Source organism: Pogona vitticeps, chromosome 3 (genome assembly GCF_051106095.1).
Source record: "Pogona vitticeps strain Pit_001003342236 chromosome 3, PviZW2.1, whole genome shotgun sequence".
In the NCBI taxonomy this organism is placed as follows: domain Eukaryota; kingdom Metazoa; phylum Chordata; class Lepidosauria; order Squamata; family Agamidae; genus Pogona; species Pogona vitticeps.
In genome coordinates, this window is record NC_135785.1 from 203,210,192 (window position 1) to 203,233,928 (window position 23,737).

The 23,737-nt window shown below is 43.5% G+C and overlaps 1 protein-coding gene across 3 annotated transcripts in view; it reads left to right on the top strand.

Moving 5' to 3' along the window:
* RUNX1 (RUNX family transcription factor 1) overlaps positions 1-23,737 on the top strand; it is a 210,101-nt gene that overhangs the window by 101,195 nt on the left and 85,169 nt on the right. For all 3 annotated transcript variants that reach the window (XM_020789339.3, XM_072994111.2, XM_072994110.2), the window contains exons 3-4: positions 6,553-6,809; positions 16,388-16,544. In XM_020789339.3, the coding sequence (XP_020644998.1) occupies positions 6,553-6,809; positions 16,388-16,544 (414 nt within the window). The remainder of the gene's footprint in view (positions 1-6,552; positions 6,810-16,387; positions 16,545-23,737) is intronic.

The following is a 23,737-nucleotide window of genomic DNA, read 5'->3' on the forward strand; positions in this document are numbered from 1 at the left end:
ACTTCTTATCGACTTGAAGAAGAGGGCTGAATGGGACAGGTGGTAGCGCTGGGTACCTGCGGGTCTAGGCCGCTGGGTCTTTTCGAATCAAACAGGGCAGAGCTAAATCGACTGTCTGCAAATGAGTCCTTGCCAGACTAGAGCGGTTATGAATGTTTGAAGTGAAGCTACTAGGTTGTCACTTGGGAGCTACGGATCCTGATTCCTACAATTGGGATTAAGAATGGTAGAGCGGCCCAAATGAAAATCTTTATGTCGGATCACATCCATTTCCCTCCCTCGGCTTAAATCAGTCACCGTCGATTCATTCCCGCGCCGGTACCCTGGTTTTAGGCGGTTATTTCCTTCTGGATTAGGGGATCCGAAGAAAAAGGATCACACCTAGAATCTGGTCCCCGCCCTGCGGGTTGTCTGCCTGATTCCATCCGTTGACAAGTCAATGACGAAAAATTATTCTCAGGTCTCTCCAGAATTGCAACATTTGTCAATCAACACAAAGAGAGATCGGGGCAAGCATGAGAAATTAAATGAGAGGTTTCAGTGTTAATCTCCAGAGATTAGTTGTTTTTTGCCAGTCTGGTGTTTCTTGAGTGAATCACCCAACTTTTAAAATGTATACTATCTTTGTTTCATCTGCTGTGGAAGTGGAATGATACAGACCTGGGGCGGTGGAGGGGGAAGGGGCGAAGGAGAGACAAGAGTCCCTGGAAATTCCAGGGTTGAATCAGACCAAAACCGTTAGATTTGTTTCGGCAGATATTATCGCGTCACGCACCCACTAATTTTACCCAGATTCAGGCAGACAGAAGCCGGTCTCTTTAGGAGACATCGACCGACCGGTGGACTTTCCCTGCTTCCCCCCCCCTTTTTTGGGGGGTGGGTGGGGAGGTCCTTCCGTTGCCCACCGCGCTCGTCTTGACAAGAGAAGGTCAAAGGCTCAGGGTCCCTCTACCGTCCAGTCCGCGTTACTGCGGAGGAAAACACTTGGAGGCGTTTGGATGCTGCTGAATTCGAGCTGCTGCGTCTTGAGACTTCCGGACTTCATTGCGCAATCACTAACTGTGGGCAGCTCCAGAGACCCAAGAAATAACAAGTTTTGAAAAGAAAGTCGCTTCCTCTTTGCGATTGCGCCAGGCCATCTCCTCCCCCTCGCCAGGCCACTGTGGTTTATTCCATGTTGCAGATTTATGCAACAGCCTTTGCTAACCAACGTGCCTCTTGGGAAACTTTTTCCCCTCCTCCTTCCCGTCCTTTTCCACGCACGCCTTTCCCCTGTGATCCTCAGTAATTTGAGAAAAGCAGGAGTTACTAGTTTCCCTTCATCCATCCATCTGCTTCCTCCCTGCCTCTGCACCCAGTTTGGTCTGTTTAGAATTTTGCCTTGCAAACTTATCTCTCATGGGAGAGTGCAGAGAAAAATACTAATCTGTTCCTGCACCAAAATGGAAATAATTTGTGCAATATACTCGTATACTATGAACATTACTAACATTACACTCCTGATCTGACTAAGATTCTATTCAGTAGAACTGACACTGTACTGCATAATCAGTGTTGGGCTAAAGAGAAGAAATTCCAGGAATCTGAAGGATTTTTAGAGGTGAGCTGACACAAGAGTTTGAAGGATGGGTGATATTATTCCAACATGAATACTTCTAATTCATGAACATGGCTTTATCTAAAGCCAGCTAAGTGGCTGCTTACTTGGATGGTTGACTAGTGGTTACTTACCCTAGGACAAAGCAAGAGGCAATCTGGGTGGCATGCCAGATGTGACAGCATTTTGCATAATATAAATGAGGGGCAATAAACACTGTAGGCTGCAACTCAGGCATAGGGGAAGCTCGGCATTTGCATGTTGCTGGAGTACATTTCATCTCAGCACTAGTCAGCATTACCAATAGTGAAGGATAACGAGAACTGCAATCCCTCAAATATCTGAATGGCTACATGCTCCCCACCCTCCTATTTATCCTTCATTTTCATTTGGTGATGTGAGTCTAGACTGGTATTCTAATTTTGCAACATGGAGGCACCTTACTTTATTGAGCAAAATGCCACAACCAACTGTTAAGAATTAGAAATGGGCTGTATATTCATATAGAGCAAATGGAAAGAGGTTTATGAATGTGTTAAGATGTGTAGGCCTGCAGTGTGTAGCAACTGAATATTCCATTTTTATTTCAGTCATCCTCCACAGAGATCTGTCTTTCCTCTTTTCTCTGCAATGCACCGTGAGAGAAGGTGAGGTGATATTAGGGCTTTGGCCCATTTTCTAGTGCTTCCATCATGACAAACACAGCACATTCATTTTCAAAGTGCCAGAATACTTTTTCTGCATTACATTCATGTTCATAATGAACCATTCTAGCACATTACATATTTTTTCAAATTTATGGGGTCAATTATCATTCATTGTCACACAGCACCTGTTTTATAGCAATATAATAGCAAGACATGGCAGACTAGAATGCTAAAGAAATTATCTTTGCCTCTTTATTTGCTTTCCTTCAGTACCCAGAAATATTAAATTTTGGGCTACAACTCCCAGGATTTGGAGCCAGGATGGCCATTGACCATGATGATGACAGACTTCTTGGAATTGTAGCCTACCCCTAATAACTTTTCCAAAAGAACTTTCTCTTTAACTGGACACAGTAAAATGACCTTTTTCTGCTTGGTCAAAAAGCTGGTTTTGATTATTAGAGTCTGTGTCAAACAAAATTTTAAAAAATCTCTGAGATAAAAAGTTTTGAAGACCCACGGAGTCTGGAATGTCATAGCTATAATGTTATACATCTTCCCTGTTATGCTGGAAGATGTGACAGTTCCTGTGAAAATTAAGCATCTTAAGAAACACACCACCCTTCAAAACTTAGAAAGAAATTATTTACTTCATTAAGAAATCAGGATGTGCACACCCAACCTCAGAAATTGGCAGGGCTTTTTGGTCACTCAGTCTCACCTCACCAAAGTATTCTGGATCCAAATCCTAATTCCGATTTGCTAGGCTATGTTATCTGTTAATAATTGGCAGTAAGCAACCAGGTAATGTTTCAAGCTTCCATGCTGCCTGGCACAGAATAGAGGGAAGGAAGGGAATCCTGAAGAGATCAAATCTTAATGGGAATCTCCCCCTGCCCCCATTCTAATGCTAGTGTGGTCCTCAGCTCTGGAGGAGATCCAGTGCCACTTATTTTGGAAAGGAAGAACTCTGAGGGAATCCTGGTGAAGATGGCTAGGAATAGCTGGAATGTGAGGCCTTTCAGATATTTTGGAATTTAAGTCCTTCATTCCTTACCATTGGCCATGCTGGCTGTAGCTCAGGAGTTGTAGTCTAAAATGTCAGGAGGGCCTGGAGACTGGGAAAGCCTGGACTGGAGAGTGAAGATTAGCAGCCAACAGGATAACAAGACTCTCATATTCACTGTCTGACCTGGGCCCCAAACATCTTCTTACATACCTATTTAGAGAGTTAACAAAACACAGTTATCTGTATAGCTGATCTATTTAATGCCTCAGTGACTATGATTGCATTGGCTAGCTCTTTCAAAGCATTTTTAAAGTCTCAGAAAGAACATGCAGTGAGGTGTACTGGATACTGAAATGTATTCATAATTTCTAGAGACATGAAAGGCAGGTCAGAGAAGGACTAAAGGGAGATTTCTAAAAATATTATGCACCTACTTATACCAGGAAGGTCTGGCAATATGTAAAAACGTGTTTATACATACAATTGTGCGGGCTCTCTCTCTCTCTCTCTCTCTCTCTCTCTCTGCATAGAGATGGGAAGTGTGTTCGGTTGGCATATAGCTCACACCATCACATAAATAAATGCACAACATGTGGAAATTCTGCAGGTGTATCTTTGCCCATCTTTATATTGGCGGGACTCTTAGAGGTTAACTTTTTCTCTTTCACCTGCATCCTCATAAAAAGCAGAAACTGCGGATTTGTGCGCTGGATGGAACATACTTATGTCTCCTCCAGCGCTCGGGTTTAGAAGGATGGAGTTATACAGTGCTTAGCCCCCTGAGTGAACCCAGCTTGCAAGTTTCAGTGGAAACGGGTGGCGAGGTTTAGCAGCCTCAGAGGGCAGCGGGAGGGAGGTGGCTCGGGCTACGCGTGGGCTCCTCGCACTGCTTGTCACGTCAGCCAGATTAATGGCCTCCTTAAGTGCCACTTTCGCGGCCTTCGTCTGTATCCCTCGAGGACCCGCCCAGGGGGGAGAAGGCTCCGCGCGAGCGAGCGCGCCTTCCGCAGCCACTTCTTCTCCCCACTCCTCCCCACCGTCGCCGCCGCCGCCGTCCCGCCTCAGGCCGCCTTTCGCGGCCACAGCCTCAACGCCAGCCGCCGCCGCCGCCGCCGCCGCCCCAGATGCTCTGCTCCGAGCTTCCCCGTGAGCGCGCGCGGCGGTGACCGCGGCGTCCCGTTGACACGCGGCCCTCCTTTCGGCTTCGCACAGTAGCTGGAGCGCGGCGGGGCGCGGGCCAATTCCAGAAGCGCCGTGGGTTGGAGCCGCGCCTTAGCTTAATAATCTCGGAAATGGCTCTGATTGGCCCGCGTCCTCCCCTATGCAAAAGAGCTGAGGGAATGACATTCCTCCGGACTCTCTTACTGTAAAAGCAAATTCATTTCCAGTCAATCTCCATTCATAGAGCCAGAAGGCGCGAGGGAGAGGGAGGGAGGGAGGGAGGAGGAGGAGGAGGAGGAGGGAGGGAGGGAGGGAAGGGAAGGGAAAGGAGGAGGGAGGGGCTGAAGGACGGAGGGACGGAGGGAGCGGGGAAGGAGGCTTTTTCAGAGCAGCATGAGCAAACAAACAGCGCCTCACAGAAGGTCGCGCACAGCTGGAGAGACTGGCCTCGATAGGCAGGAGCCCTCGGGGAAGCTGGCGGCTGGAGTCTGGTGAACACGTGAAGGCTTCTTCCGCTTTGGGGAACCGAGCAGGCACTTTCTCGTTTTGCCAGATTTGTAGATTTCCCATTTTGCTGTTGAAGCTGCGAGGCGCTGCTTCTCCCCCCTCCCTTCTTTTGCTTTGCTGTTAGTCGTCTCCCGCGTGTGTGCTCCTCGTCCTGTGGTGCGGCCGAGGAGGAACCTCGTGTTGTAACGCTCATGTTGTGAACAGTTGGAGGAGGGAAGAGCGAAAGGGGGGGGGAATGAAGCGAGCAGGGGGTGGAGAGAGCGAGAGCAAGCAAGCAAGCAAGCAACGAGACGATGGTCCCGAAAGCAGAGCTCCACCTGCTGTGGTTAAACCATAGTTGAGAAGCCGGCCCCTGTGGGCTGAATTTGAGGAAGATTGGCTTGCGAGATTTCCCTCAGAGTTGGCAGTGACTCACCCGGCGGTCACAAGAGCCTTGGGTGACTTCAGAAGCGTGTGTGTTTAAAGTTGCGGCGCGCAGTAACCACAGAGGGAACCCACAATCCAACCGGCAACCCCGGCCCAGAGGGGGGGGGTGCGCCCGCCCGTCCCTGCGCGCGCGCGCGCTTTCCCCCTTCTCTTCTCCGACGGACGCGCCCCTGAGCCCGCCGGCGCGCGCGCGCTTCAGCTCCTTGGCGCTAAGCGGCACCCCCGGGGGACGGACTGGAGCGAGAGAGCCTTTCAGCCCCGCGTCCCTCGTCCGAAGCGTTGCGAAAGGAAGCAGGACGGCAAGAGGAAACAGCGACCAGCGCATCGCCAACTGCTGGGACCGGGTTTCAAGGCTGCTGTGGGAAAGCGGCGGTGGAGGAGGAAAGGGGGAAAAATAATAATAATAAGATACTGGGGAAGAATATTAATGGATTTCTTTTGTGTTTAAACTCTCTATAGAGTCGACTGTAAATATTTGATGAAGTACAGTTTATAATGCTGTGATAGCCGGTTGACCTTTGAAAACCTCAGGTCACGTCCTTTGAAGCCCATCTCCACGCTTCGCTGTTAATTGATTTCTCCTCTGTCCACGAGCACAGACTGTGAACGCGCTCAATCCGGAGTCTCGATTTAGGATGGTTGGGTGGGGGAGAAACTTGCTCTTCTACCCGATAGCAAGCTAACTACTGTACTGAGAAGTCAGTCAAGTCGAGAGCGCCTTCCCTCCTTTTGTCTCTGCGCGTGTGTGGGGCTCTGAACGGATGTCTTGAGTTTCCTCTGCTCAAAACCTCTCTCAGTGTGTGGGATCTCGGAAGGGCCTTTGATTTTTAACGGCGCTGGTAATTCCCGAGGGAGGGGGGGAAGGAACTTGTCCATATCTATAGCAGTGTGCGATTCGTCTGTTTTGAGCTTTTTAAAGAGACACGGAAACATTTCCAGGACAGCTTGAAACTGGATGCTTGGATTAACTGGGGCAGGACCAGGAAGCTGAGTGTCCCCCTGCTCTGTCCGACGGTTGATGCGAATTCACTTCGGGACTGGCTTCGCTTCACACGCCCCTCCTGCTCCGGGGCCCTAAGCCTCTTTCCTTTTATGTTGGTCTCCCGAGAACCGCCGGCTGAAGAATCGCGCTTGTTTCGCTTTGCCCGAAGCCCCCTGTGGAGCTTTTTCACTCAAAAGGCTTGTTGTGATGCGTATCCCCGTAGATACCAGCACCAGCCGCCGCTTCACGCCGCCCTCTACCACGCTGAGTCCGGGCAAGATGAGCGACACGCTGCCGCTGGTGGGCCAAGAAAACAGCACCGGTGCCCTGGTGGGAAAGCTGAGGAGCGCCGACCGCAGCATGGTGGAGGTCTTAGCCGATCACCCGGGAGAGCTGGTCCGCACCGACAGCCCCAACTTCCTCTGCTCAGTCCTGCCGACCCACTGGAGGTGCAACAAGACCTTGCCGATCGCCTTCAAGGTATGCGGGCGGGGAGAAGGGGTGGTGTGGAGGTGGGATTGTCTGGGTGTATATTGGTAGTGTTTGGGACAGAGGATAGCCAAAGCCTTGGCCCACAGGAGTGAGCCTGTGGGAGATGGTCAGCCTACGTCTCCTCTGAAAATATCGTAGATGCATTTGGTATTAATTGGACTCCTAGTTAAAGTTCTGTAACTTCAAGCTTGAAGCCCTGTTAGGCTGTCTCAGAGCAGGTCATAAGTACGGGCCATCAAAGCCCATGAGGCTTGCTTTTAGGTAGGATTAGGATTACAGCCTAAAAGTGCCAATAACCAGAGTTTGACTCCTGATTTCAGAACCCTGTAGACTGCAAAACTGAGATGCGTGGATTGAAATGAGGTTTTGAGAAACTGAAAAGGCCTTAAAAAGATGCAGGTCCCATGGGACGAAATGGAACTTCCAGCTTAATGGGTATAGAATGATGGTTAGGCTTCAAGCTCCTATGTGTGTCCCTTTAAAAACCAGTGAGATTTACTTCCAAGTAAATTGTAAACGCCCATAATGGCATGTTTATTTTGGAATAAACCTTGCTAAGTGCTGTGAGATTGAACTTCCCCATAAAAGGTGCAAAGAATGGTAGCCTTAAACCCTATGCATGTTTGCTCCGAAGTAGACCACACAGTGTCCACCGGGACTTACTCGTTTGCAATTCTGTTTAGGATTATAACTTAAATTCTCCAGTTGCACGATTGTCACTTAGTGTGTTGGGTGTCCCTTTACCTGACTATTCCTTAAAAGCGACTTCGTCTATTTTCAAGCCAAATTATGTTTTCCTCCCGGGTCTGTGTTTCAAGTTTACCAGTCAGGCGAGAATACTTCGAATGTTTCCACAATCAAGATTGTGGGATTACTGATCCTGAGAATGCTCTCCCAGTAGATTTGTGGGCCGGAAGGCAGGGGCTCCTCACCGCCGAAACTGGAGGGGCGCCCCCCTGTCCCAACCACGAGCGGCCTTCTCCGGCCACGATCCGGATTCTACTTCACTAGAAGCTCGGCAGTCGGCAGGCCGGGAGGGTTGCCCGGCCATCGCCCAGGGCTGGAGCCCGGGATGTGCTTTCTACCCGCACTTGCCCGAGCCCCCGAGAGGGTTGCCGTTACAGAGAAGGCGGCTGTCACTACAACGTGCCCTTTCGGTCTGAGCACCCTGGCCTCGAGCCCTCCAGGCTGCCCGAAGCACGCAGTGTGGAGGAAGTGGGAACGGCACGGAATCCACTTGGGCTGCTTCTGAAATAAATGCCTTCGGGGGGGAGGTGGGTGGCGGGCGGCCGCAGGCACGCGGCGGCAGAAGGGAGCAAAGGGACGTCCTGCCGAGGGGGCCTCGGAGGACAAGGAGTGACACGTGTGAGTAAACACCTACATCTTGGAGGGAGACTCTTCTGCGGGAAGGTGGATCCGAGAACTGGGTTTAGGCGGCCAAGGTTTTCTCCTACCTCCCCTTCTCATCGATGATGATGATGATGGAGATAGTGTCAAAATGCTATTAACCTCCCCATTCCTGTGGCTGTTAAAGCAGAAGCTCTGGGCAGGATCCAAACACACACAAATTTTCAAAGGCCTTCCTTCCTAACCTTTCTTTCTGGCGGGTTTGTTACTAGAGTAGCGTCTCCGCAAAGCATTTTGCGGCAGTCCTGTTGTCCCCTGTGGTTTCCCCGCCCCCCCCCCCCCCGCTGCCCATAGGGTTTGAGCTTTGTTTACACACCAGTGCAGATCTCACCAACATTATTTATTTGAATGTATGTGAAAGGATTCTACCCCAGCCAGGGGAGCTAGAGTGCTGCCTGTGGGTTTCTGAGCGAGGTAATCCAAAAAAGTAGCTTTTCTAAATTAGGCCTTGTCCCAGCTAAACTCGCCTGGAACTATTAAAGCTCTGCAGTACAGTTTAAGTCGGTTGGGGTTCAGTTATTCACCTGGAAGTCCCGAATAGTCGATTTAAATTCCCAAGGATGGTTAGGATCGGATTCTAATTTTTAAGGGCAAGGCCTCTTAGACAGAATGAAAGGTCTCAGGTCTAGTCGCCCACTAGGAGAGGAGGCCGATTCTGGTTGAGGGTGTTGTCGGGTTTCTTCTTATTTTTTGGGTTCCCTACCTACTGTAAAGGATTTTCATAGTCTTTGCCGAACGTGGAAAAGGCTTCCTGTTTCATAGATAGATTTCATAGACGGTGGTCCCGTCACGGATCTTTTAGGAGTTGAAACTTCACAGTGAGGATATTCGCTTCCCAGTTCCTTCGTTTCATTCATGAGCCTTGTGCTATAACGTAAACCCGTTTACTGAAGAGGAAGCCCCATCGCTTTCATTGCAAAGGCTGACTTACCTTCGGATGAAACCTGAGTAGAAGCAGGCCGCAAAATCAGGACTCTTTGCTTTGTTTTGTGGGCTTCGTCTGCTCCTATAAACTGAAAGACCCCACTCGAAAGGGGAACGTCCAGAACAGGTGTCGCTGCCGCCTCCATGCCGCAGGGTGGGGTTTTAAAACCAGACGCACCAGAGAAACGATGGCTAGAGAAAAAGGAGTGGGAGGGCTGCCGTTACAGTACTTTCCGCTGCCCCTCTTCAAACCTCCTGGGAGTGAAAGCCCCGGGCTGTGCGCTGTCCTGTCTTCGCAGCCGGGCTGAACCCAGAAACACCTGCAAGCGGCTCTTTCTCGCGGAAGTCAGCCCGACCTCCCCCCAGGGTGTAAACCGAAGGGATTAGCCGACAGCTCAGCGGTGACGGGGGTGGGTGGGGGGTGTTGTGTTGTGTTTGGTTTTTAATCCCAAATGTGGAGGATATCATCATGGGAAGCTGGGACCAACTTCAAGTTCAAGTGCAGTTAGAAAAACACGTGAAAAGATAGGGAACAGAGTTGTGGAATAATTACAGCCAGCGCTGGTGGGGTTTTAAGTTCCCGAGTCTGTATCCCGGAGCCAACCTTCAAAAACCCTGGAAGGCGTTCGAAGTCGATGTCGTTTTGAGACCCTCCTCCCTCTCGTCCCCCTCCCCGCACAAAAATACCTTGAGTCTTAAATGGTTCGACGGCTGCAAATGTGTATGTAGGACTTCGAGCTGAATAGACTCAACTAGGGTTTCAGCTGGACATAAACACGCTTCGATTTCCGTGTAGCTCAAAGGAAGCGTGGCTTAGCCTGAAAGCAGCCGCCAACCAAACAGTTAAGTCAAAACAGGTCCGGTGAAGGCAAGTGACTTGTAGATCCAGCTGTCCGGCTGCAATCCCACAGAGACCCTCCCTTGGCCACGATCGCTCCAGTGTCAGACCTTTGACCTTTGTCTTTTTAGGTTATTGCTTGTCTTCGGGCCTCTTCTCTGGCTACAGAAGAGGGAAAACTCTCAAGTGGGTCACTCTCTCTCTCTCTCTCTCTCTCTCTTTCCTCAGCGCCCTGAATCGCCAAGAACTACCGCAGGCTTAAGCCGGGGCGGTCTTCTTTTTAGCCCTTCAGGGCCTGCTTGATTTCCGTCCAACAGCTTGGCGTCAAGGAGGGCCCCGGGCGCCGTCCTTTTCTGGCCACGGGATCCGCGTCTCTCTTACCTGCGGACCAGCATTTCTCAAGCTGCTCTTGGCTCCTTCGTGGATTCCACCATCGGGGGTGGGGGGCTGCGGGGGTGGGGCCGGAATCTCCCAAGAAGCGCGCTTCCCCGCCTGCGTAGCCCCCTCCCCCCCCGCCGCCAAGTGTTCGACCCCCTTTATCCTTTGCTCGCTGCAAATAGGTCCCATTGAACAAGCGAGACTTACTGCCAAGGGCCGATCGGGCAGCTCCGGGGGAAGGCACCCTGTGGCGTGTGGCCAGGCCGCAGAATCTGCACCAGGCCCTTTGTCGGCGTGTCATCGCCCCCCCCCCCAATGCCCGTCTGCTGCTTCGTAGCGGTCGCCAGTCAAGCCGGCCGCGGTGCGAACCCTTCGGGTTTAATCGGTGTGGGCGGTGGGTTTGGATAATCTGGCGGGTCTCCCTGTCTCCGGAGTGAACGGTGCCTAAACCTCCTTGGATCCTAAAGTCAGAGGTCTATCTCACTCCCATATGGGGACCCCGTCCTACTCGCGGTCTCTTTTTCACTGCCAGACAGACCTTCAGACGCTTCTAACTGCGTTGCAGCCGAGCGGGGGAAGTGGCTCTGTGAGGAAGCCAGACCCGATGCTTCGCAAGCCATTTCTGTTCCGAGTTAGTTTCACGAAACCAGCATCCCCGCAAGGCTTCCTCGTGCTGCCTGCTTTTTCTAGCGAGGCTTCACTTTTCTCACTTCCCTGCAGGCTGCCGGGAGGGCTGCAACTGGTCTTCTTGCGTTTGAGGGGAGCTTTTCAATTTAGCCGCGACCTGCCTCCAGTCCCTTTTAAGCAACCCCTTTATTTCATTCGAAATCCGTACTTCTGCCAGAACTAAACTCACTCGGGCCGATTTTGCTTTTTAAGGTTATTAGGAACTGCATGTTTAGTTCTTTGTGTATGTGTGCTTTTAAAAGCCCTGTTGGTCATATGATGGCGGCGGAAAGCAACCCGCCAGACCATGCCAAGATGAGGGAGTAGGTGCCGTCCCCGCTTTCTTTCCCTGTAAAGTGGTTTATAGTTCCCGGGCTTTCTCTCCCTTTCCAAGGAAGAGTTACTCTGCAATAAATAGGTCAACACTTTGCAATAGTGAAGAGAGGAGCAGCGCAAACTTGTATGTGTCTCTTCAAAAGTAAATCCCAATGAATTCATTAGGATCTACTTCTGAATCTGAAAATAAAACACATGGAATAGAGAGAAGAGCTAACACAGGATAGTATATGTTAATCTTCATGGAGTGGTTAGGTATGTGCTCCTTTCCTTCTTCTTATCCTTCATGGAAGGGTATTTGGTTTCCCACCTTGCAAAAAGCACCCCAAAGCAATAAATGTCTAGAAGTTACTGTTACAGGATTTGCCTTGTATTTTATTGCACATACAAACTCCATCTTATAGGTATAAGCGAACACTTCCCACAATAACGGTGGTGTGGTGATGCTGGCATTGAGAGAGTTCAAGCAATTTGGAGAAATTACTGGCCTTACATTATTGTTTTAAACGTCAGCTTCTGCAAACATTTGAAGTGTAATGTTCTAATGCTGGAGATGAATAGTGTATTTCTTGTGGGAAAGTTCTATTAGAGTTAAGGATTCAGCTGACCCTGGTTTCAAAAGGAATTATAAAGTTTCTCTTCCCCCCCCCCAAACCTGGCCTTGTTAAATGGGAATAATTAAATTTACATCCTAATTTGAAATGAATTTACTTGGGAGTAAATATTTCCTATGATACTTATTTCCAAAAAAAGGGTGTTCTTAGGATCACAGATGTTTATTTGGAATTAAGCTTTGCTGATTTCAGCATGATTTACTTGTAAATAAAGCTGTTCCAGCTAGTAAATCCTTGTTAATTTTGTGGGAATGCCCATAATCTTGTGCCAAAACATGTTAATTCTACTGCTGCTGCATCCAGTTCTGTTGATGCTTTTCTATTGTAGCCACACAGTGCAAAATTATTATTTTTTAAAAAAAAAAATGCAGGGCACTGAATTTCATTAGAATTAAATGATTTCCAGTCTGAGTGTTTAAATTTAGTTGGTCAGCAGTTCATGTATTTATGGATACAATTTTATGTGACTTTGCCAAAATCATTTCAGAAACCCAGAGTTTTCTTCTGAAATAGAAGATGTATAATAAGGAAAATTCCCTGTGTTACTAACATTTTGTAAACTGGAAGAATTTTTTACAGTTCGTAGTAATCAATCTCATCTCTACTTTATACACTTTGTGTGTGATGAATGAGGTAAAACAGTAACATCTAATTGTGTTGAGGTTTTGAATGGATTATATTCCATCCCACTTGCATAAAATATATTTTTTATAAACTGAGCAGTCTGGCAAAATACCAGCTATCTCCAGTCAGCAAGTTCTTGCTTATCTGTTTAGTCTGTTTTATAATGTAAATGTTTGTGTTTCTTTGCTGCTTTTACAGCCTTACCTACCCATGACTTTCTCCTGAGCCCACATATTTCTTTTTCTTAACTGCCTCACTAGAGTTTCCTGTATCAAATTGTAAACATAGTGAATTTAAAAGATACTTTTTCTGTGGAGGTTTTGCAAAGACATTTTTCTCCCTTTAGTTTGATTTTTCCCCCCACTGGTAGGCACATGAGAGAGTCACTCAGAGGGTTGAACAGTATTTCTTTAAAATGTATTCTTTTTCTTGCCTAATACTCCAGTAGCATAGCTGATTTGCTCATTTGAAAAGTTGATCTGAAGCCCTGTTGCAGGAATGTCTAATTGTTGTTAATATCATGCAACATTGTAAATAGGAAGAGAAACAGTGAATAAGAGTATGAACCTATGCATTTTGATATAGGTTCAGATTTCCTCCTTTTTTCAGCGGACGTCTCACTGGGAAGAGCCCCATTCTTCTAGTAAGTGTGGTTAAGAGGGATGCCACTATATCATATGTATTCAGAAGTATGTCACAAATGGTTAAAGTAAGTCCACTTTTTATTAAATATGCCTAGAGTTGCATCCCAAGCATTTTCATTCAGATGTCAGTTCAGATGTTTTTTGTGGCATCCATTCTAGTAAGTGTGTATAGGATGCAGCCTGAGGCTACTCTCCTCTATAAAAGAAAAGAAATCATATTGTCAGGGAACTGAGTTGAAGCCCATGAGTTCCCTTGCCTTTTAAATTTTCATTTACCAACCCATTTGACAAATGGCAACTTGGTTCTCAGTTTTATCACCTGCCGCAAAGCCTGAAATATCCAACTGGAAATCCAGCTCCAATTGGCTAAAAATGCCATCTGTGATGTGACCTTTGCATGATACACCTAGGTCTGTTCTCCTGATATTTTATTCTATGAGTTTTTTAGGGCTTCAGGAGGAAGAGCTCCAGATCTGCTGGCATACTTACCCAAAGAGGAATAACCTGAATACAGAGCAGTAATTCGTGCAATGGGCTTGCCCTCTGAGATTAAATAGATCAAAGAATAGAAAACTTTTAGGCAATAGCAAAATATTTGCAGAGGTGTTCCCACCCCCAGAAGTTAATTATTTACCTTTTCAAGTTTAAAATCTAGTGTACTTTCATATGTTAAAGTTTTGTACACTCCATTTCTCATCATATCGCAGAATTTTCTGTGCCTTATTTTCCCATCCAGCTTTTGCCTGGAGCATGATTCTTCCATAGACATTTGAGCAGCCTTGATGCAATTTTTTAAAATAAAATAGTGAAAAGAACAACAATCAGAAGGTGAATGTGAAAAAGTGAGTTGACTGTGGCTTTCCCTTGATAGGAAAGAACACAAGGGGATGGGGGGGGAAGCAGAATGTTTAGAATTAAGCAGAAATGTCCACCCAAATGAGCTTTCAGAAAAAGAGGGAAATTTTTTTGTTTTGTTTTGTTTATTTGGTAGAAATAGAATACTGTATGGCAAAATAAAAGGTAACTTCATACATAAAAGGACATTTTGGACTTTTAGTAGTTGCGGAGCTAACAGATTTTAAGCACGTTAGGTGAAAATAACAGTTATTTATTTCAGCTGGGCTTCCCTGTAGTGTATTCATGATGGAAGTAAAGAATGACCAGAAGGAGGCAAACCATTTCTGGAGCTGATGAGAAACAAGAATATGGTGACAGATCACCCAACAGAATATATTTGAGGATTAAAGCACAAGAAGCGGGAGATAGGGCACCACTAAGGATATCCTTTTGAACTTGGAATTTGGGGGAATACTCATATATAAATTAAATTAGTTGTAGGACATTATCATGCCAGTGCAGGGATGAAAGTATTTGTAATTTAAGATAAATTCAACTATACCAAGCAAAAGCAGTGGAATTATTCTTCAATGAAACTTACATCATAAGTTGGAATAGCCATAGTAACATTCAGTGGGGTAGGGAGGTGGTTATATGAGAATAAGAAAGAGGAAACTTGCTTAACCAGCACCGTCTTTGGAAAAATATATCTGTAACAGGATCTTCTCAGAACAAATGCCTGAAGTTACACCATCTATCCACTGTAATGCTAGTATGGCAGCTCTACCATTCTGTAAGCTTTTAGACACATAAGCTTACTACTGTACTAATCATCTATACTGTACTGTAAGAGACAAAGATTTTTGTAGTTATGTTCTACTTTGCTTTTGTGAGGTAGGTCACTACTATACTACTACACCTATTGTGTAGGTGGGAGAAGTGATTTAGAGATATGTGCGCACACAGCAGAACTGCTTTAGAGTCTAAGAAGCAAATCCAGTTATAAGTCCTAACAGAGGTGAATATATTAAATCAATGAGGCTGAATCGCTGAAATGGTAGTAAACCACAGCTAGCATAGGCCTATTCAGTCAATGGAACTTGCATAGATATTCTCACTGATTCAGTAGGCCAACTCAAGTTTGACATAATATCGGTTGTCATCCAATAATTGTTAATTTTATCAAGTCAATCAGTGAGTCTGTTATAGTTCAGACTAACAATGGGATTTAACCCAAAATTGGGGGGGGGGGGGACATTTGCAAGAAAGCAATGTACACTGTCTTTCCTGTATAGCATCTCAAGTGGTAAGCTGTTGTACATTTTCTTCAGAGCAGAGTGCACAGACTACATCAGAATCTTAACCAGATACGTAGGTGGCAGCTCCAGCCACATAACAAGAAGCAGGAATATAAGTAGCTGTAGCTTTTCTCTGTGTGTGTTTGTTAATAACCCAGGTGCCCTTCAGTGACTTCCTTGGAGCAACCCCTCAAGTGGACTTTGAAATCAGTGAAACAAGTTACTGCTGATTACCTTAAGCCCCATTAATTTCAGTGGGGATATTTTGCCCATGGTGGATGGCTTGAGCCCAGATCTACATCTATTGCACTATATGCTGTACTAAATTGCTGCTGAAAATAAATGTCTTGTGGCCAAAAGTGTTTTGGAAGGCCATATAAGTAATCCCATCCCTTCCTTGTCTTGTCTTGTTTTGTATCTTCCTATAGCCGTTTATATGCAGAATTATGACTTTGCACACAACTATTAGTAGTCACTGAGTCTGTTGCTGGCATGGTAGCATTGCAATGTAGTGGCACTGCATCAGTTCTAACATTCTAAGGTGCCACACCATGCTAATACTACATATGTGCTAAAACTCTTAGATGTCACCTGCTGATACAACAGTTTTTATGCCAATTCTGTTGAAATCACCAGCATTTTTTTTAAAAAAATCTTTAATTCAGGAATTTCATTTCTTTACTATATACAGCTATGCTAGATTAAGCAGAGTATTTGCATCCTATTTGCCATTGCAACTTTTAATTTTCATCTGTTGGATGTAAAGTTTGACACTCTTAGGTTTTGCTGATAACAGTATGAAGAGTTAGTTAGCCATGACATAAGCTGCATTCATTGCATTGGGTTCTAAGTGCTGCAATTAACACAATCTGGATTCACCTGTGTGTCTTTTTCCTGATTGTGCAATGTAGTTCTCCTCTCACTTTATGTTGATTGATTTATAGCATGCATATTTAAATTTCCTGAAAGAAACTCAAGATTCTTTTATTTAATATTTTAGGTGGTGGCTTTGGGAGATGTCCCTGATGGGACGTTAGTCACAGTAATGGCTGGAAATGATGAAAACTACTCTGCAGAACTTAGAAATGCTACTGCTGCCATGAAGAATCAAGTAGCAAGATTCAATGATCTGCGATTTGTCGGTAGAAGTGGAAGAGGTATGAATTTTTGATTGTACCAAGTTGTATCTTAACAGCGAGTCCTGCACACAGAGTAGAATCCTTTGTTGCTCTTCTCACACTATTTTCTTTTTGCTATAATCATTTTCAGTTAAGTATGAAGTTTGAGGATTCAACATTTATGAGACTCACCACATTGGTAGTGTTGTGGTAAATTATTGCATAATATTAATGGTAACCTTTTTATAAAATATACGTACATTTATGCAGTGAATTTTACTATCTGAACAACATTCTGCTACCCTACAATGTTGATCCACCCACTGTTGTATTAGAACTGTAATGTCATGATTTGTGCTTTTTCAGTATTTGACTGGAAAATTATACACAGAGCCTTCTGGGCATTTGAATGTGTGCATACAGAAATTGTAAGTGATATATCCAAAATCACACATCACGCTCGTTATATAAAGAATTATACATTTTATGATTATTCAGTACGCTCCCTCATGCAGAATATTTAAAATATTTCTATTTAATTTAATTTTCTTTTATTAATGTAAAATAATTATGAACTAAGTAAGCTGCATCCTGCACAATTTAATTAAATAGAAGTCATTTCACATTTCAGTCAGTTTTGCAGCCAACTTGAATGTTTCTAACTACTCATGCACATAGCACTACTTGAATTTTAAAAGTTTTAGAATGATGTCTGTAGAATAAAGACTAGCAATGTTCATACTTGGTAATAGTTCTCCAAGTATTTCACATTTACTACAATGTAGAAATGTTACTCCTATTTGTACCAAGGCTTAACAAATGAAATTACTGAAATTTCAGTGACTTTATTAAAACATTGCTGACTGAAGTTTGTTGACCATTAAAAAGAGTAAATCTGGATTGTTGGTTAATATTATGTATTTTCACATTGATGAGCATATTTTTAATCAAATTGTCCTTCCTTAATTGTCCTTTGTAAGGGTCTCTACAAAAATTCAGTATGCATTTGTTTCCATTATTGCAGCTTCAATTGGATTACTCCTAAAAATATAGTTAGGACTCTACAGGATGTGTTCTCTTGGAAATAAGATGAAGTGATTTTAATCAAACTTTTTTTCATGTATGTGCATGTTAGTACTGTGGTAACTGTAAGCCCATCAAAATTAGTGCCAGTGATTTCAATCAGTCTAGAGCAAGACTGTCTCCAACGCTGTTTTGTGTTTTAAAAATTTGGTGTTATGTTGTGGTTTTAAGGCAGTTGTCACCTTCAGAGATCGAGGCCTATATGTAAAAGCTGTCAAGAAGGGAGCTTTTGAATAGTTACTCCATTATTTTCTATAGTATTGCATTGCCTGAAATTCTTCAGCCTGTGACACTGGCAGAAATATGTTGCCTATGATCTAAACTGAAGGAATTGAGCTGAACGGTTACATCCAGGCTATTTTCATTTATGCACTTCTATGGTCAGATATAACATGTATCAGCATTTGTGGATGAGTTCAACAGCAATTGAAATAACTTTGGCAGCTAAAAACTGCTGCTGTGATTATGGGAATGACATCCAATAATACACCTAATTGTGGCACTAGGCATTATGGTGCTCTTCACATACTTGCCTAATTCTGAGGTGAAACTGACACACACCCTTGCCAATTATTCCATGAGAGCCTGAGATCTGAGTGCTCTCTCTATAGGCTGACATGTTTTTAGATTTGATTTAGGGAGCTCCCCCCCTCCAGTTTTAAGGAGGAAGCTGCCTCAAATCATGTGGTTACAGCACACATTAATTTATTTAGAGAATGATGGTGCCTGCCTGCTCTTCCCTCTGTGGAGAAGATTCTCAATCTGAGGAGTGAATGAATTGGCTCTTCATCCACATAACCACATGCCTGATGAAGACTAGGGCTCAGCACATGACAGACACAGTGACACTGCTGAACTGCCTTCAGGTTACAAATATCATTCCTGCAGACTATATAGCTGGGGCGGATTCCTGCTTCTTGCTAATGTGCTGATTTTATCAGCAATAGCATTGTCGATTTGTACATAGCAGACTTCATTTGATTTCCCAAGGAAGTTCTATTTGTAAACCCCATTCCACTCTCTCAATTTCTGAAATGTCTATTGCTGCTTTTTAGTATGATATGCAGGACTAGATGACTTTTAAATCTGGCCCAGTTGCTTCTGTACAGAAGATAATTGCTGGGGGGAGAAATATCTTTAGTTAAAATTGCAGCTTGGTGATGCTAACGAGTGGTAATAATAGGGTAAAGCAGAGAAAATTATATCCATTTACTGAAAACATGAGTGATGCTGTAATGTATAAAAGGATCAGTCATTAAACATGTTCGGCTGTTATATAGAAGGCTGCACCTTTTCAGTAAATGGAATTCTCATTATGATTCAGAGTGTTTAGAAAACATTTTGAAGATTTAAGCATGGAACTGGCAAAGTGTGTTTGAGAAGCTAATAAAACCAGGCCTACATTTTGGTAGCTGGCTCTATGTGTAAAGCAGAAATCAGAGCCTGCACAGTTTGTAAGGTCAGGATGGGAAAGTCAAGAAAGGAACAGAAGCTGTTCAGAAGATAGTTATGTGGTTTATTATGCTCATTTTGTTCTGTCACTTCAAACCCTGATTACTTATGTACAAAAGCAGGCATGCAAATAGAGATTGACTGTTCTTGTCAGAATAAATTGAAAGAAGGGATAGTCCTGGGGACATTGCATGTTCACTATTCAAGTTTGAAAGTTTGATTTCTGTGGACAATGCCAATTTTGAGTGAATGACTAATATATGCTTTTGTTTATTCATATAGCCCTGAACTATTTCCTAAAGGTGTGGCTGTTTGCATTAGAGTGTAGGGTTTCTCTATTTTTTTAACGCACTGGCTTAAAGTGTGAGGACTAAGGGAGTTGTGTCAAAGATCATGCAACTTGTATAAGTAAAGCAGCTTTTGTTAGATTTGTGTGATATTTATATGCACTCTTAGAGTACTGATAGGAATAAACTATATATCTGATTAAAAGACTGGCTGAAGATTAGGTATGTGCATGTGAGTTGTAACTGAAATTAAGATGCAGCTGTTGTGAAACTATGTACTAGACAGGTTTTAATTTTTTGGAAAACTCTGATAATTTTTATGGAGTGAAAATCACAGTGCTTTGGTTTTGCATTTCCCTCCTGAGTCTGAACATCTCACTCCAACTGCCTATGTCACTGAAACACCACCTACAGACACATACCCCATTTTTACAAGAACATATCAGAACTAACTGCATGGGGGAAAGCCCATTCGAATCATTCTAGTTTGAAAAACGTAGAAACCCCCCCCCCCAACAGCAGAGGAGGCACCTGCCATCTTCAGTAAGGAATAGGGTCCTATACATTTGTAAAAGTTGTCAAGAAGGGAGCCTTTGAGCAGTTACTCCATTGTGCTACAGTATTGTATTGCCTGACATTCTTCAATTTGTGATACTGGAAGAAGTACATTACCTATTATCCAAACTTTGAAAAAGTAGAAGCCTCCCAGCAGCTGAGGAAAAAAGCCAGTTTGAGAGCAAAAAGGGCTGGACCAAAACAAATGAGCCTTTAACTTGCGTCATGCGATCAGTAAAAAATACTTTGAATTCACCCATTTTATAAATGGGGTAAATCTTGTGGTATTTGACCATGTAGTTGCATTCTTAGTTACATAGGTAATCCCACTCAGGGATTACAGAATACATGATGTGAAATAACCAATCAGATACGGTTGCGCAAACATGTCATTGAGGCAAATAAGAGGCAATTCAGAAGAATAATCAAATAAATTTTTCGAGGTGTATTGAAAAATCAACAATTTTTGGCACTACCAGAAACATCAATGAAAAAGTGAGTTGTTTTTAATTCAAATCCAAATAACTAATTCACCGTCTTACAGAAATATAGTTAGCTTTGTCTTCTGTGACAATCATCATTAGGCATCACAATCACATTAAACTTGGATCCTTGCTAGTCTGACTAAACCTGTGGATTTGGTGACACTTGAATTAGACAAAGCAAGTGAGTTATAGACTCAGTGTTAGGTTGGTACAGCCCTATAAGAATTTACTGGCCTGAAACAATATTTATTAGCCTTCTGGAGGCCAGCAGATGGAGTTCCATCTTTTCAGAAGCCCAGTGTATTTCTATAAGTGATGTTGAGGAGGGAACAGTACTCCTCTGGCAGGGGGAATGGAGCAACCTATTTCCCCTCCATCTGTCTAATCACATATTTATATGCATCTTCTTGTTGTCCATGGCTACTGGCCTAGTGCTGAGATACAAGTCTAGGATAATGCCATTCTATTTGTGGACCTTTTAATGATTATATATTGTTTATGTAGCATGTCCTGTATAACCAAAGAGCTAAACTACAATTAATTTTGAGACATATGAAATTTATTGCTGTTGGAAAGCATAGCAGAAATCCCTGTTCATTTAAACACCTCAGTCTTCTGTTTAGCACACAAACACTTCAGATGTGAATGTGCTCAGTTGTGTATGAAACTTCTTGACCCAGAGTTAACTTACTGGTATGGAAATTATGTTCTACCAAAGCAAGCGTGTGGCCCTTAGTTTACTGTAAAATAGCCTCTTATAAGCAATCAGGTGTTTGGAAAGATTGATCTGAATCTTTAATTTCCTAAAAATATTACAGTTTTTAAAGGTTATTTTAAAAACTTTATTTTAAAAGTATTTAATATCAAAAATGTGAGTTTTGGAATAACAAAGTGTCATGTTAATTTAATTTCCTGTATTTAAGTGGTTCTTTTGAGGGATTTGGGGCCATTTTTACTGAATAGTAAAATCACTAAGGCATTATTTTCGCACCATAAGACGCACTTTTTCCCACAAAACGGGAGTGGAAAGTCTGTGCGTCTTATGGAGCAAAGAAAACAGATTATATTTTCCTGTTTTCTTCTCCTAAAAAATTGGTGCGTCTTATGGAAAGGTGCAAAAATACAGTAATCTACATAAAAATTATTAATATTAATAAAACAGTTTTCAAGTTAATGGCAAAAGTTTAGTTTTCAAGCTTCTATCTCACTCTGGTCAAGGGTAAGAGAGAGGGATTGAGAGGGAAGGAGGGAGGGAGTTAGGGTTGTCAGAAAGATGGGGAGGAGGGGAAGAAGCGGATAGCCCCAGTGAAAAGTGGCATGCAGTTCCCAGGTGATTAACTCTAAGGGAGAGGGGAAAAGGTATTTCCATCCTGGCCCTAAAGTCAATGGATTTAAGTGTAGCCGGCAATAACATTGTAGGTGTTAATGTTTGGGATGTGCATTATGTGTTCCATGTGTTATGGAAACATTAGATCTGTTCATCCTTCCATATTTTCAAAGTAGCTTTATTATCCTCATATTAAACTCAAGAGTTCAAAATAGGTCTGCAGAAACAAAGGCATTACATGTGACAGCTCTGGCTTGGCTTCAGGTACAAAGCAGTTCTGCTTAAGAACTGGCAGATGCTCACAATTCTCACCTTTCTCAACTCACTACTTGTAAAACCAGCATTTCTAGCTTGCATTTCTGGCATGTCAGTCTTTAAGCACATAGAAGTAAGTTCCATTGCTTTTAGTAGAATTAATTTCTAAGGAAGAGTCATTACAGTTCCAGCATTCTTCATTTGTAGCTATAATGCCGAAAAACTTTAAATGTGTCTATTGAATTAATTGATGAACACTGCTCACAATGCGATCCAGTAAATGTCTACTCTGATTATGTCTGTGTTCATCTGGGCTTACTTTCAGGAAAGTGTCCATAGGGGTAATCTCTAAAAGTGTTCAGTCCATGTATTGTTTTCTGCTTGACTATAGTCTTAAAACCTATTAAAATGAATTGAGAATTCTGGCCTTGAGGTATTGTACGGTCTCCTCTGCCTTCCCTACTATGAATTTTTATTAAAGTACTATATTAACTCTATCTGAACCAATGCAGTAATATGTACAATATCATGTCCCAGTTCTTGGACTGGGGGATAGTGGGGCCAGGTAAACCAAATAATGTGCTCTGTTCTCTATTTTAAAAATCAACAAGAGGGAGATATATATTTAAATCTAGTGTGGAAGAGGAGGATACAACCAGAAACTTTTGTTTTAAATAAAAACTGGGGAAATATTCTTCATATGCAGGGATGTTAAAAGTGTTACTATTTTGTTTTGTTTTAGAAAGTCTGTATAAATAATCCCTCACAAGTATGATAGGAATTATCTTACCCTCTAAAGAAGTGCCTGTTTATTTAAATTTACTACATGGCACAGGAGGCTAAAGGTATTGCTTTCCTTAGCCAACAATTTCCTCTAAGATTTGCTGTTCCACATGCCACAAAGCTGAACATCTTACAGTGATCGGAAATAAAAAGTAAAATGGAAGTTGGGGTTAGAGGCTGATACAGAAAGAAGGGTTGTTGAAATGTACACAATTGGCTTAAAGCAATATTTTAATTCCTCAGTGCTGCAGCATTACACTGCATATCTTCTTTTCTTGAACCAGACAGAGATTGTGTTATTGGAATGACCTCATAGCCATGAATTTCTTCTGTTTGGAAGAAGTTGCCACTGTTGCTTTTTTGGTTATGCCAACACAATGATTTATGGCATCCATAATGGCATTAATTGAAGGGAAGTTTCCCATATTGTCATCTCCCTGCTGTTTCCTATAATAATGATAATTATGTGTCAGCATCAAGTCAATTCTCACTTATAGCAACTCTTTCCACGATTTCCTAGGTACAGAGTACAAATCGTTCTACCATTGGTTGTTGTGGGTTTTTCGGGCTCTTTGGCCATGTTCTGAAGGTTGTTCTTCCTAACGTTTCGCCAGTCTCTGTGGCCGGCATCTTCAGAGGACAGCACTCTGTGCTCTCTGGATATGGCATTATAACCAGCTCATGATAGAATTGAATTCTTTTGATACTGAAAGCACATTTGGTTGTAAAATCCAAAAGAATAGGAGAAATGGTGAACACTTATTCTGCTCCTGTTTTCCATGAAGCAGAAGAATTGTTAGGGTTTGTAGATGCCCAAGGTGTATACTTGGCTAACTCAAAATTGATAGTGCAAAAAAAATTTCAGTCATGTCTGTAAGCAGAAGGATGTCACTTACTCCAGCTTTTCCCCAGCTTGGTACCCTTCAGATGTGTTGGATTCTACAACCAGCAAAGATGGATTATGGAAATTCTAGCCTAATATATCTGGAAGGTGTAAGGTAAAGG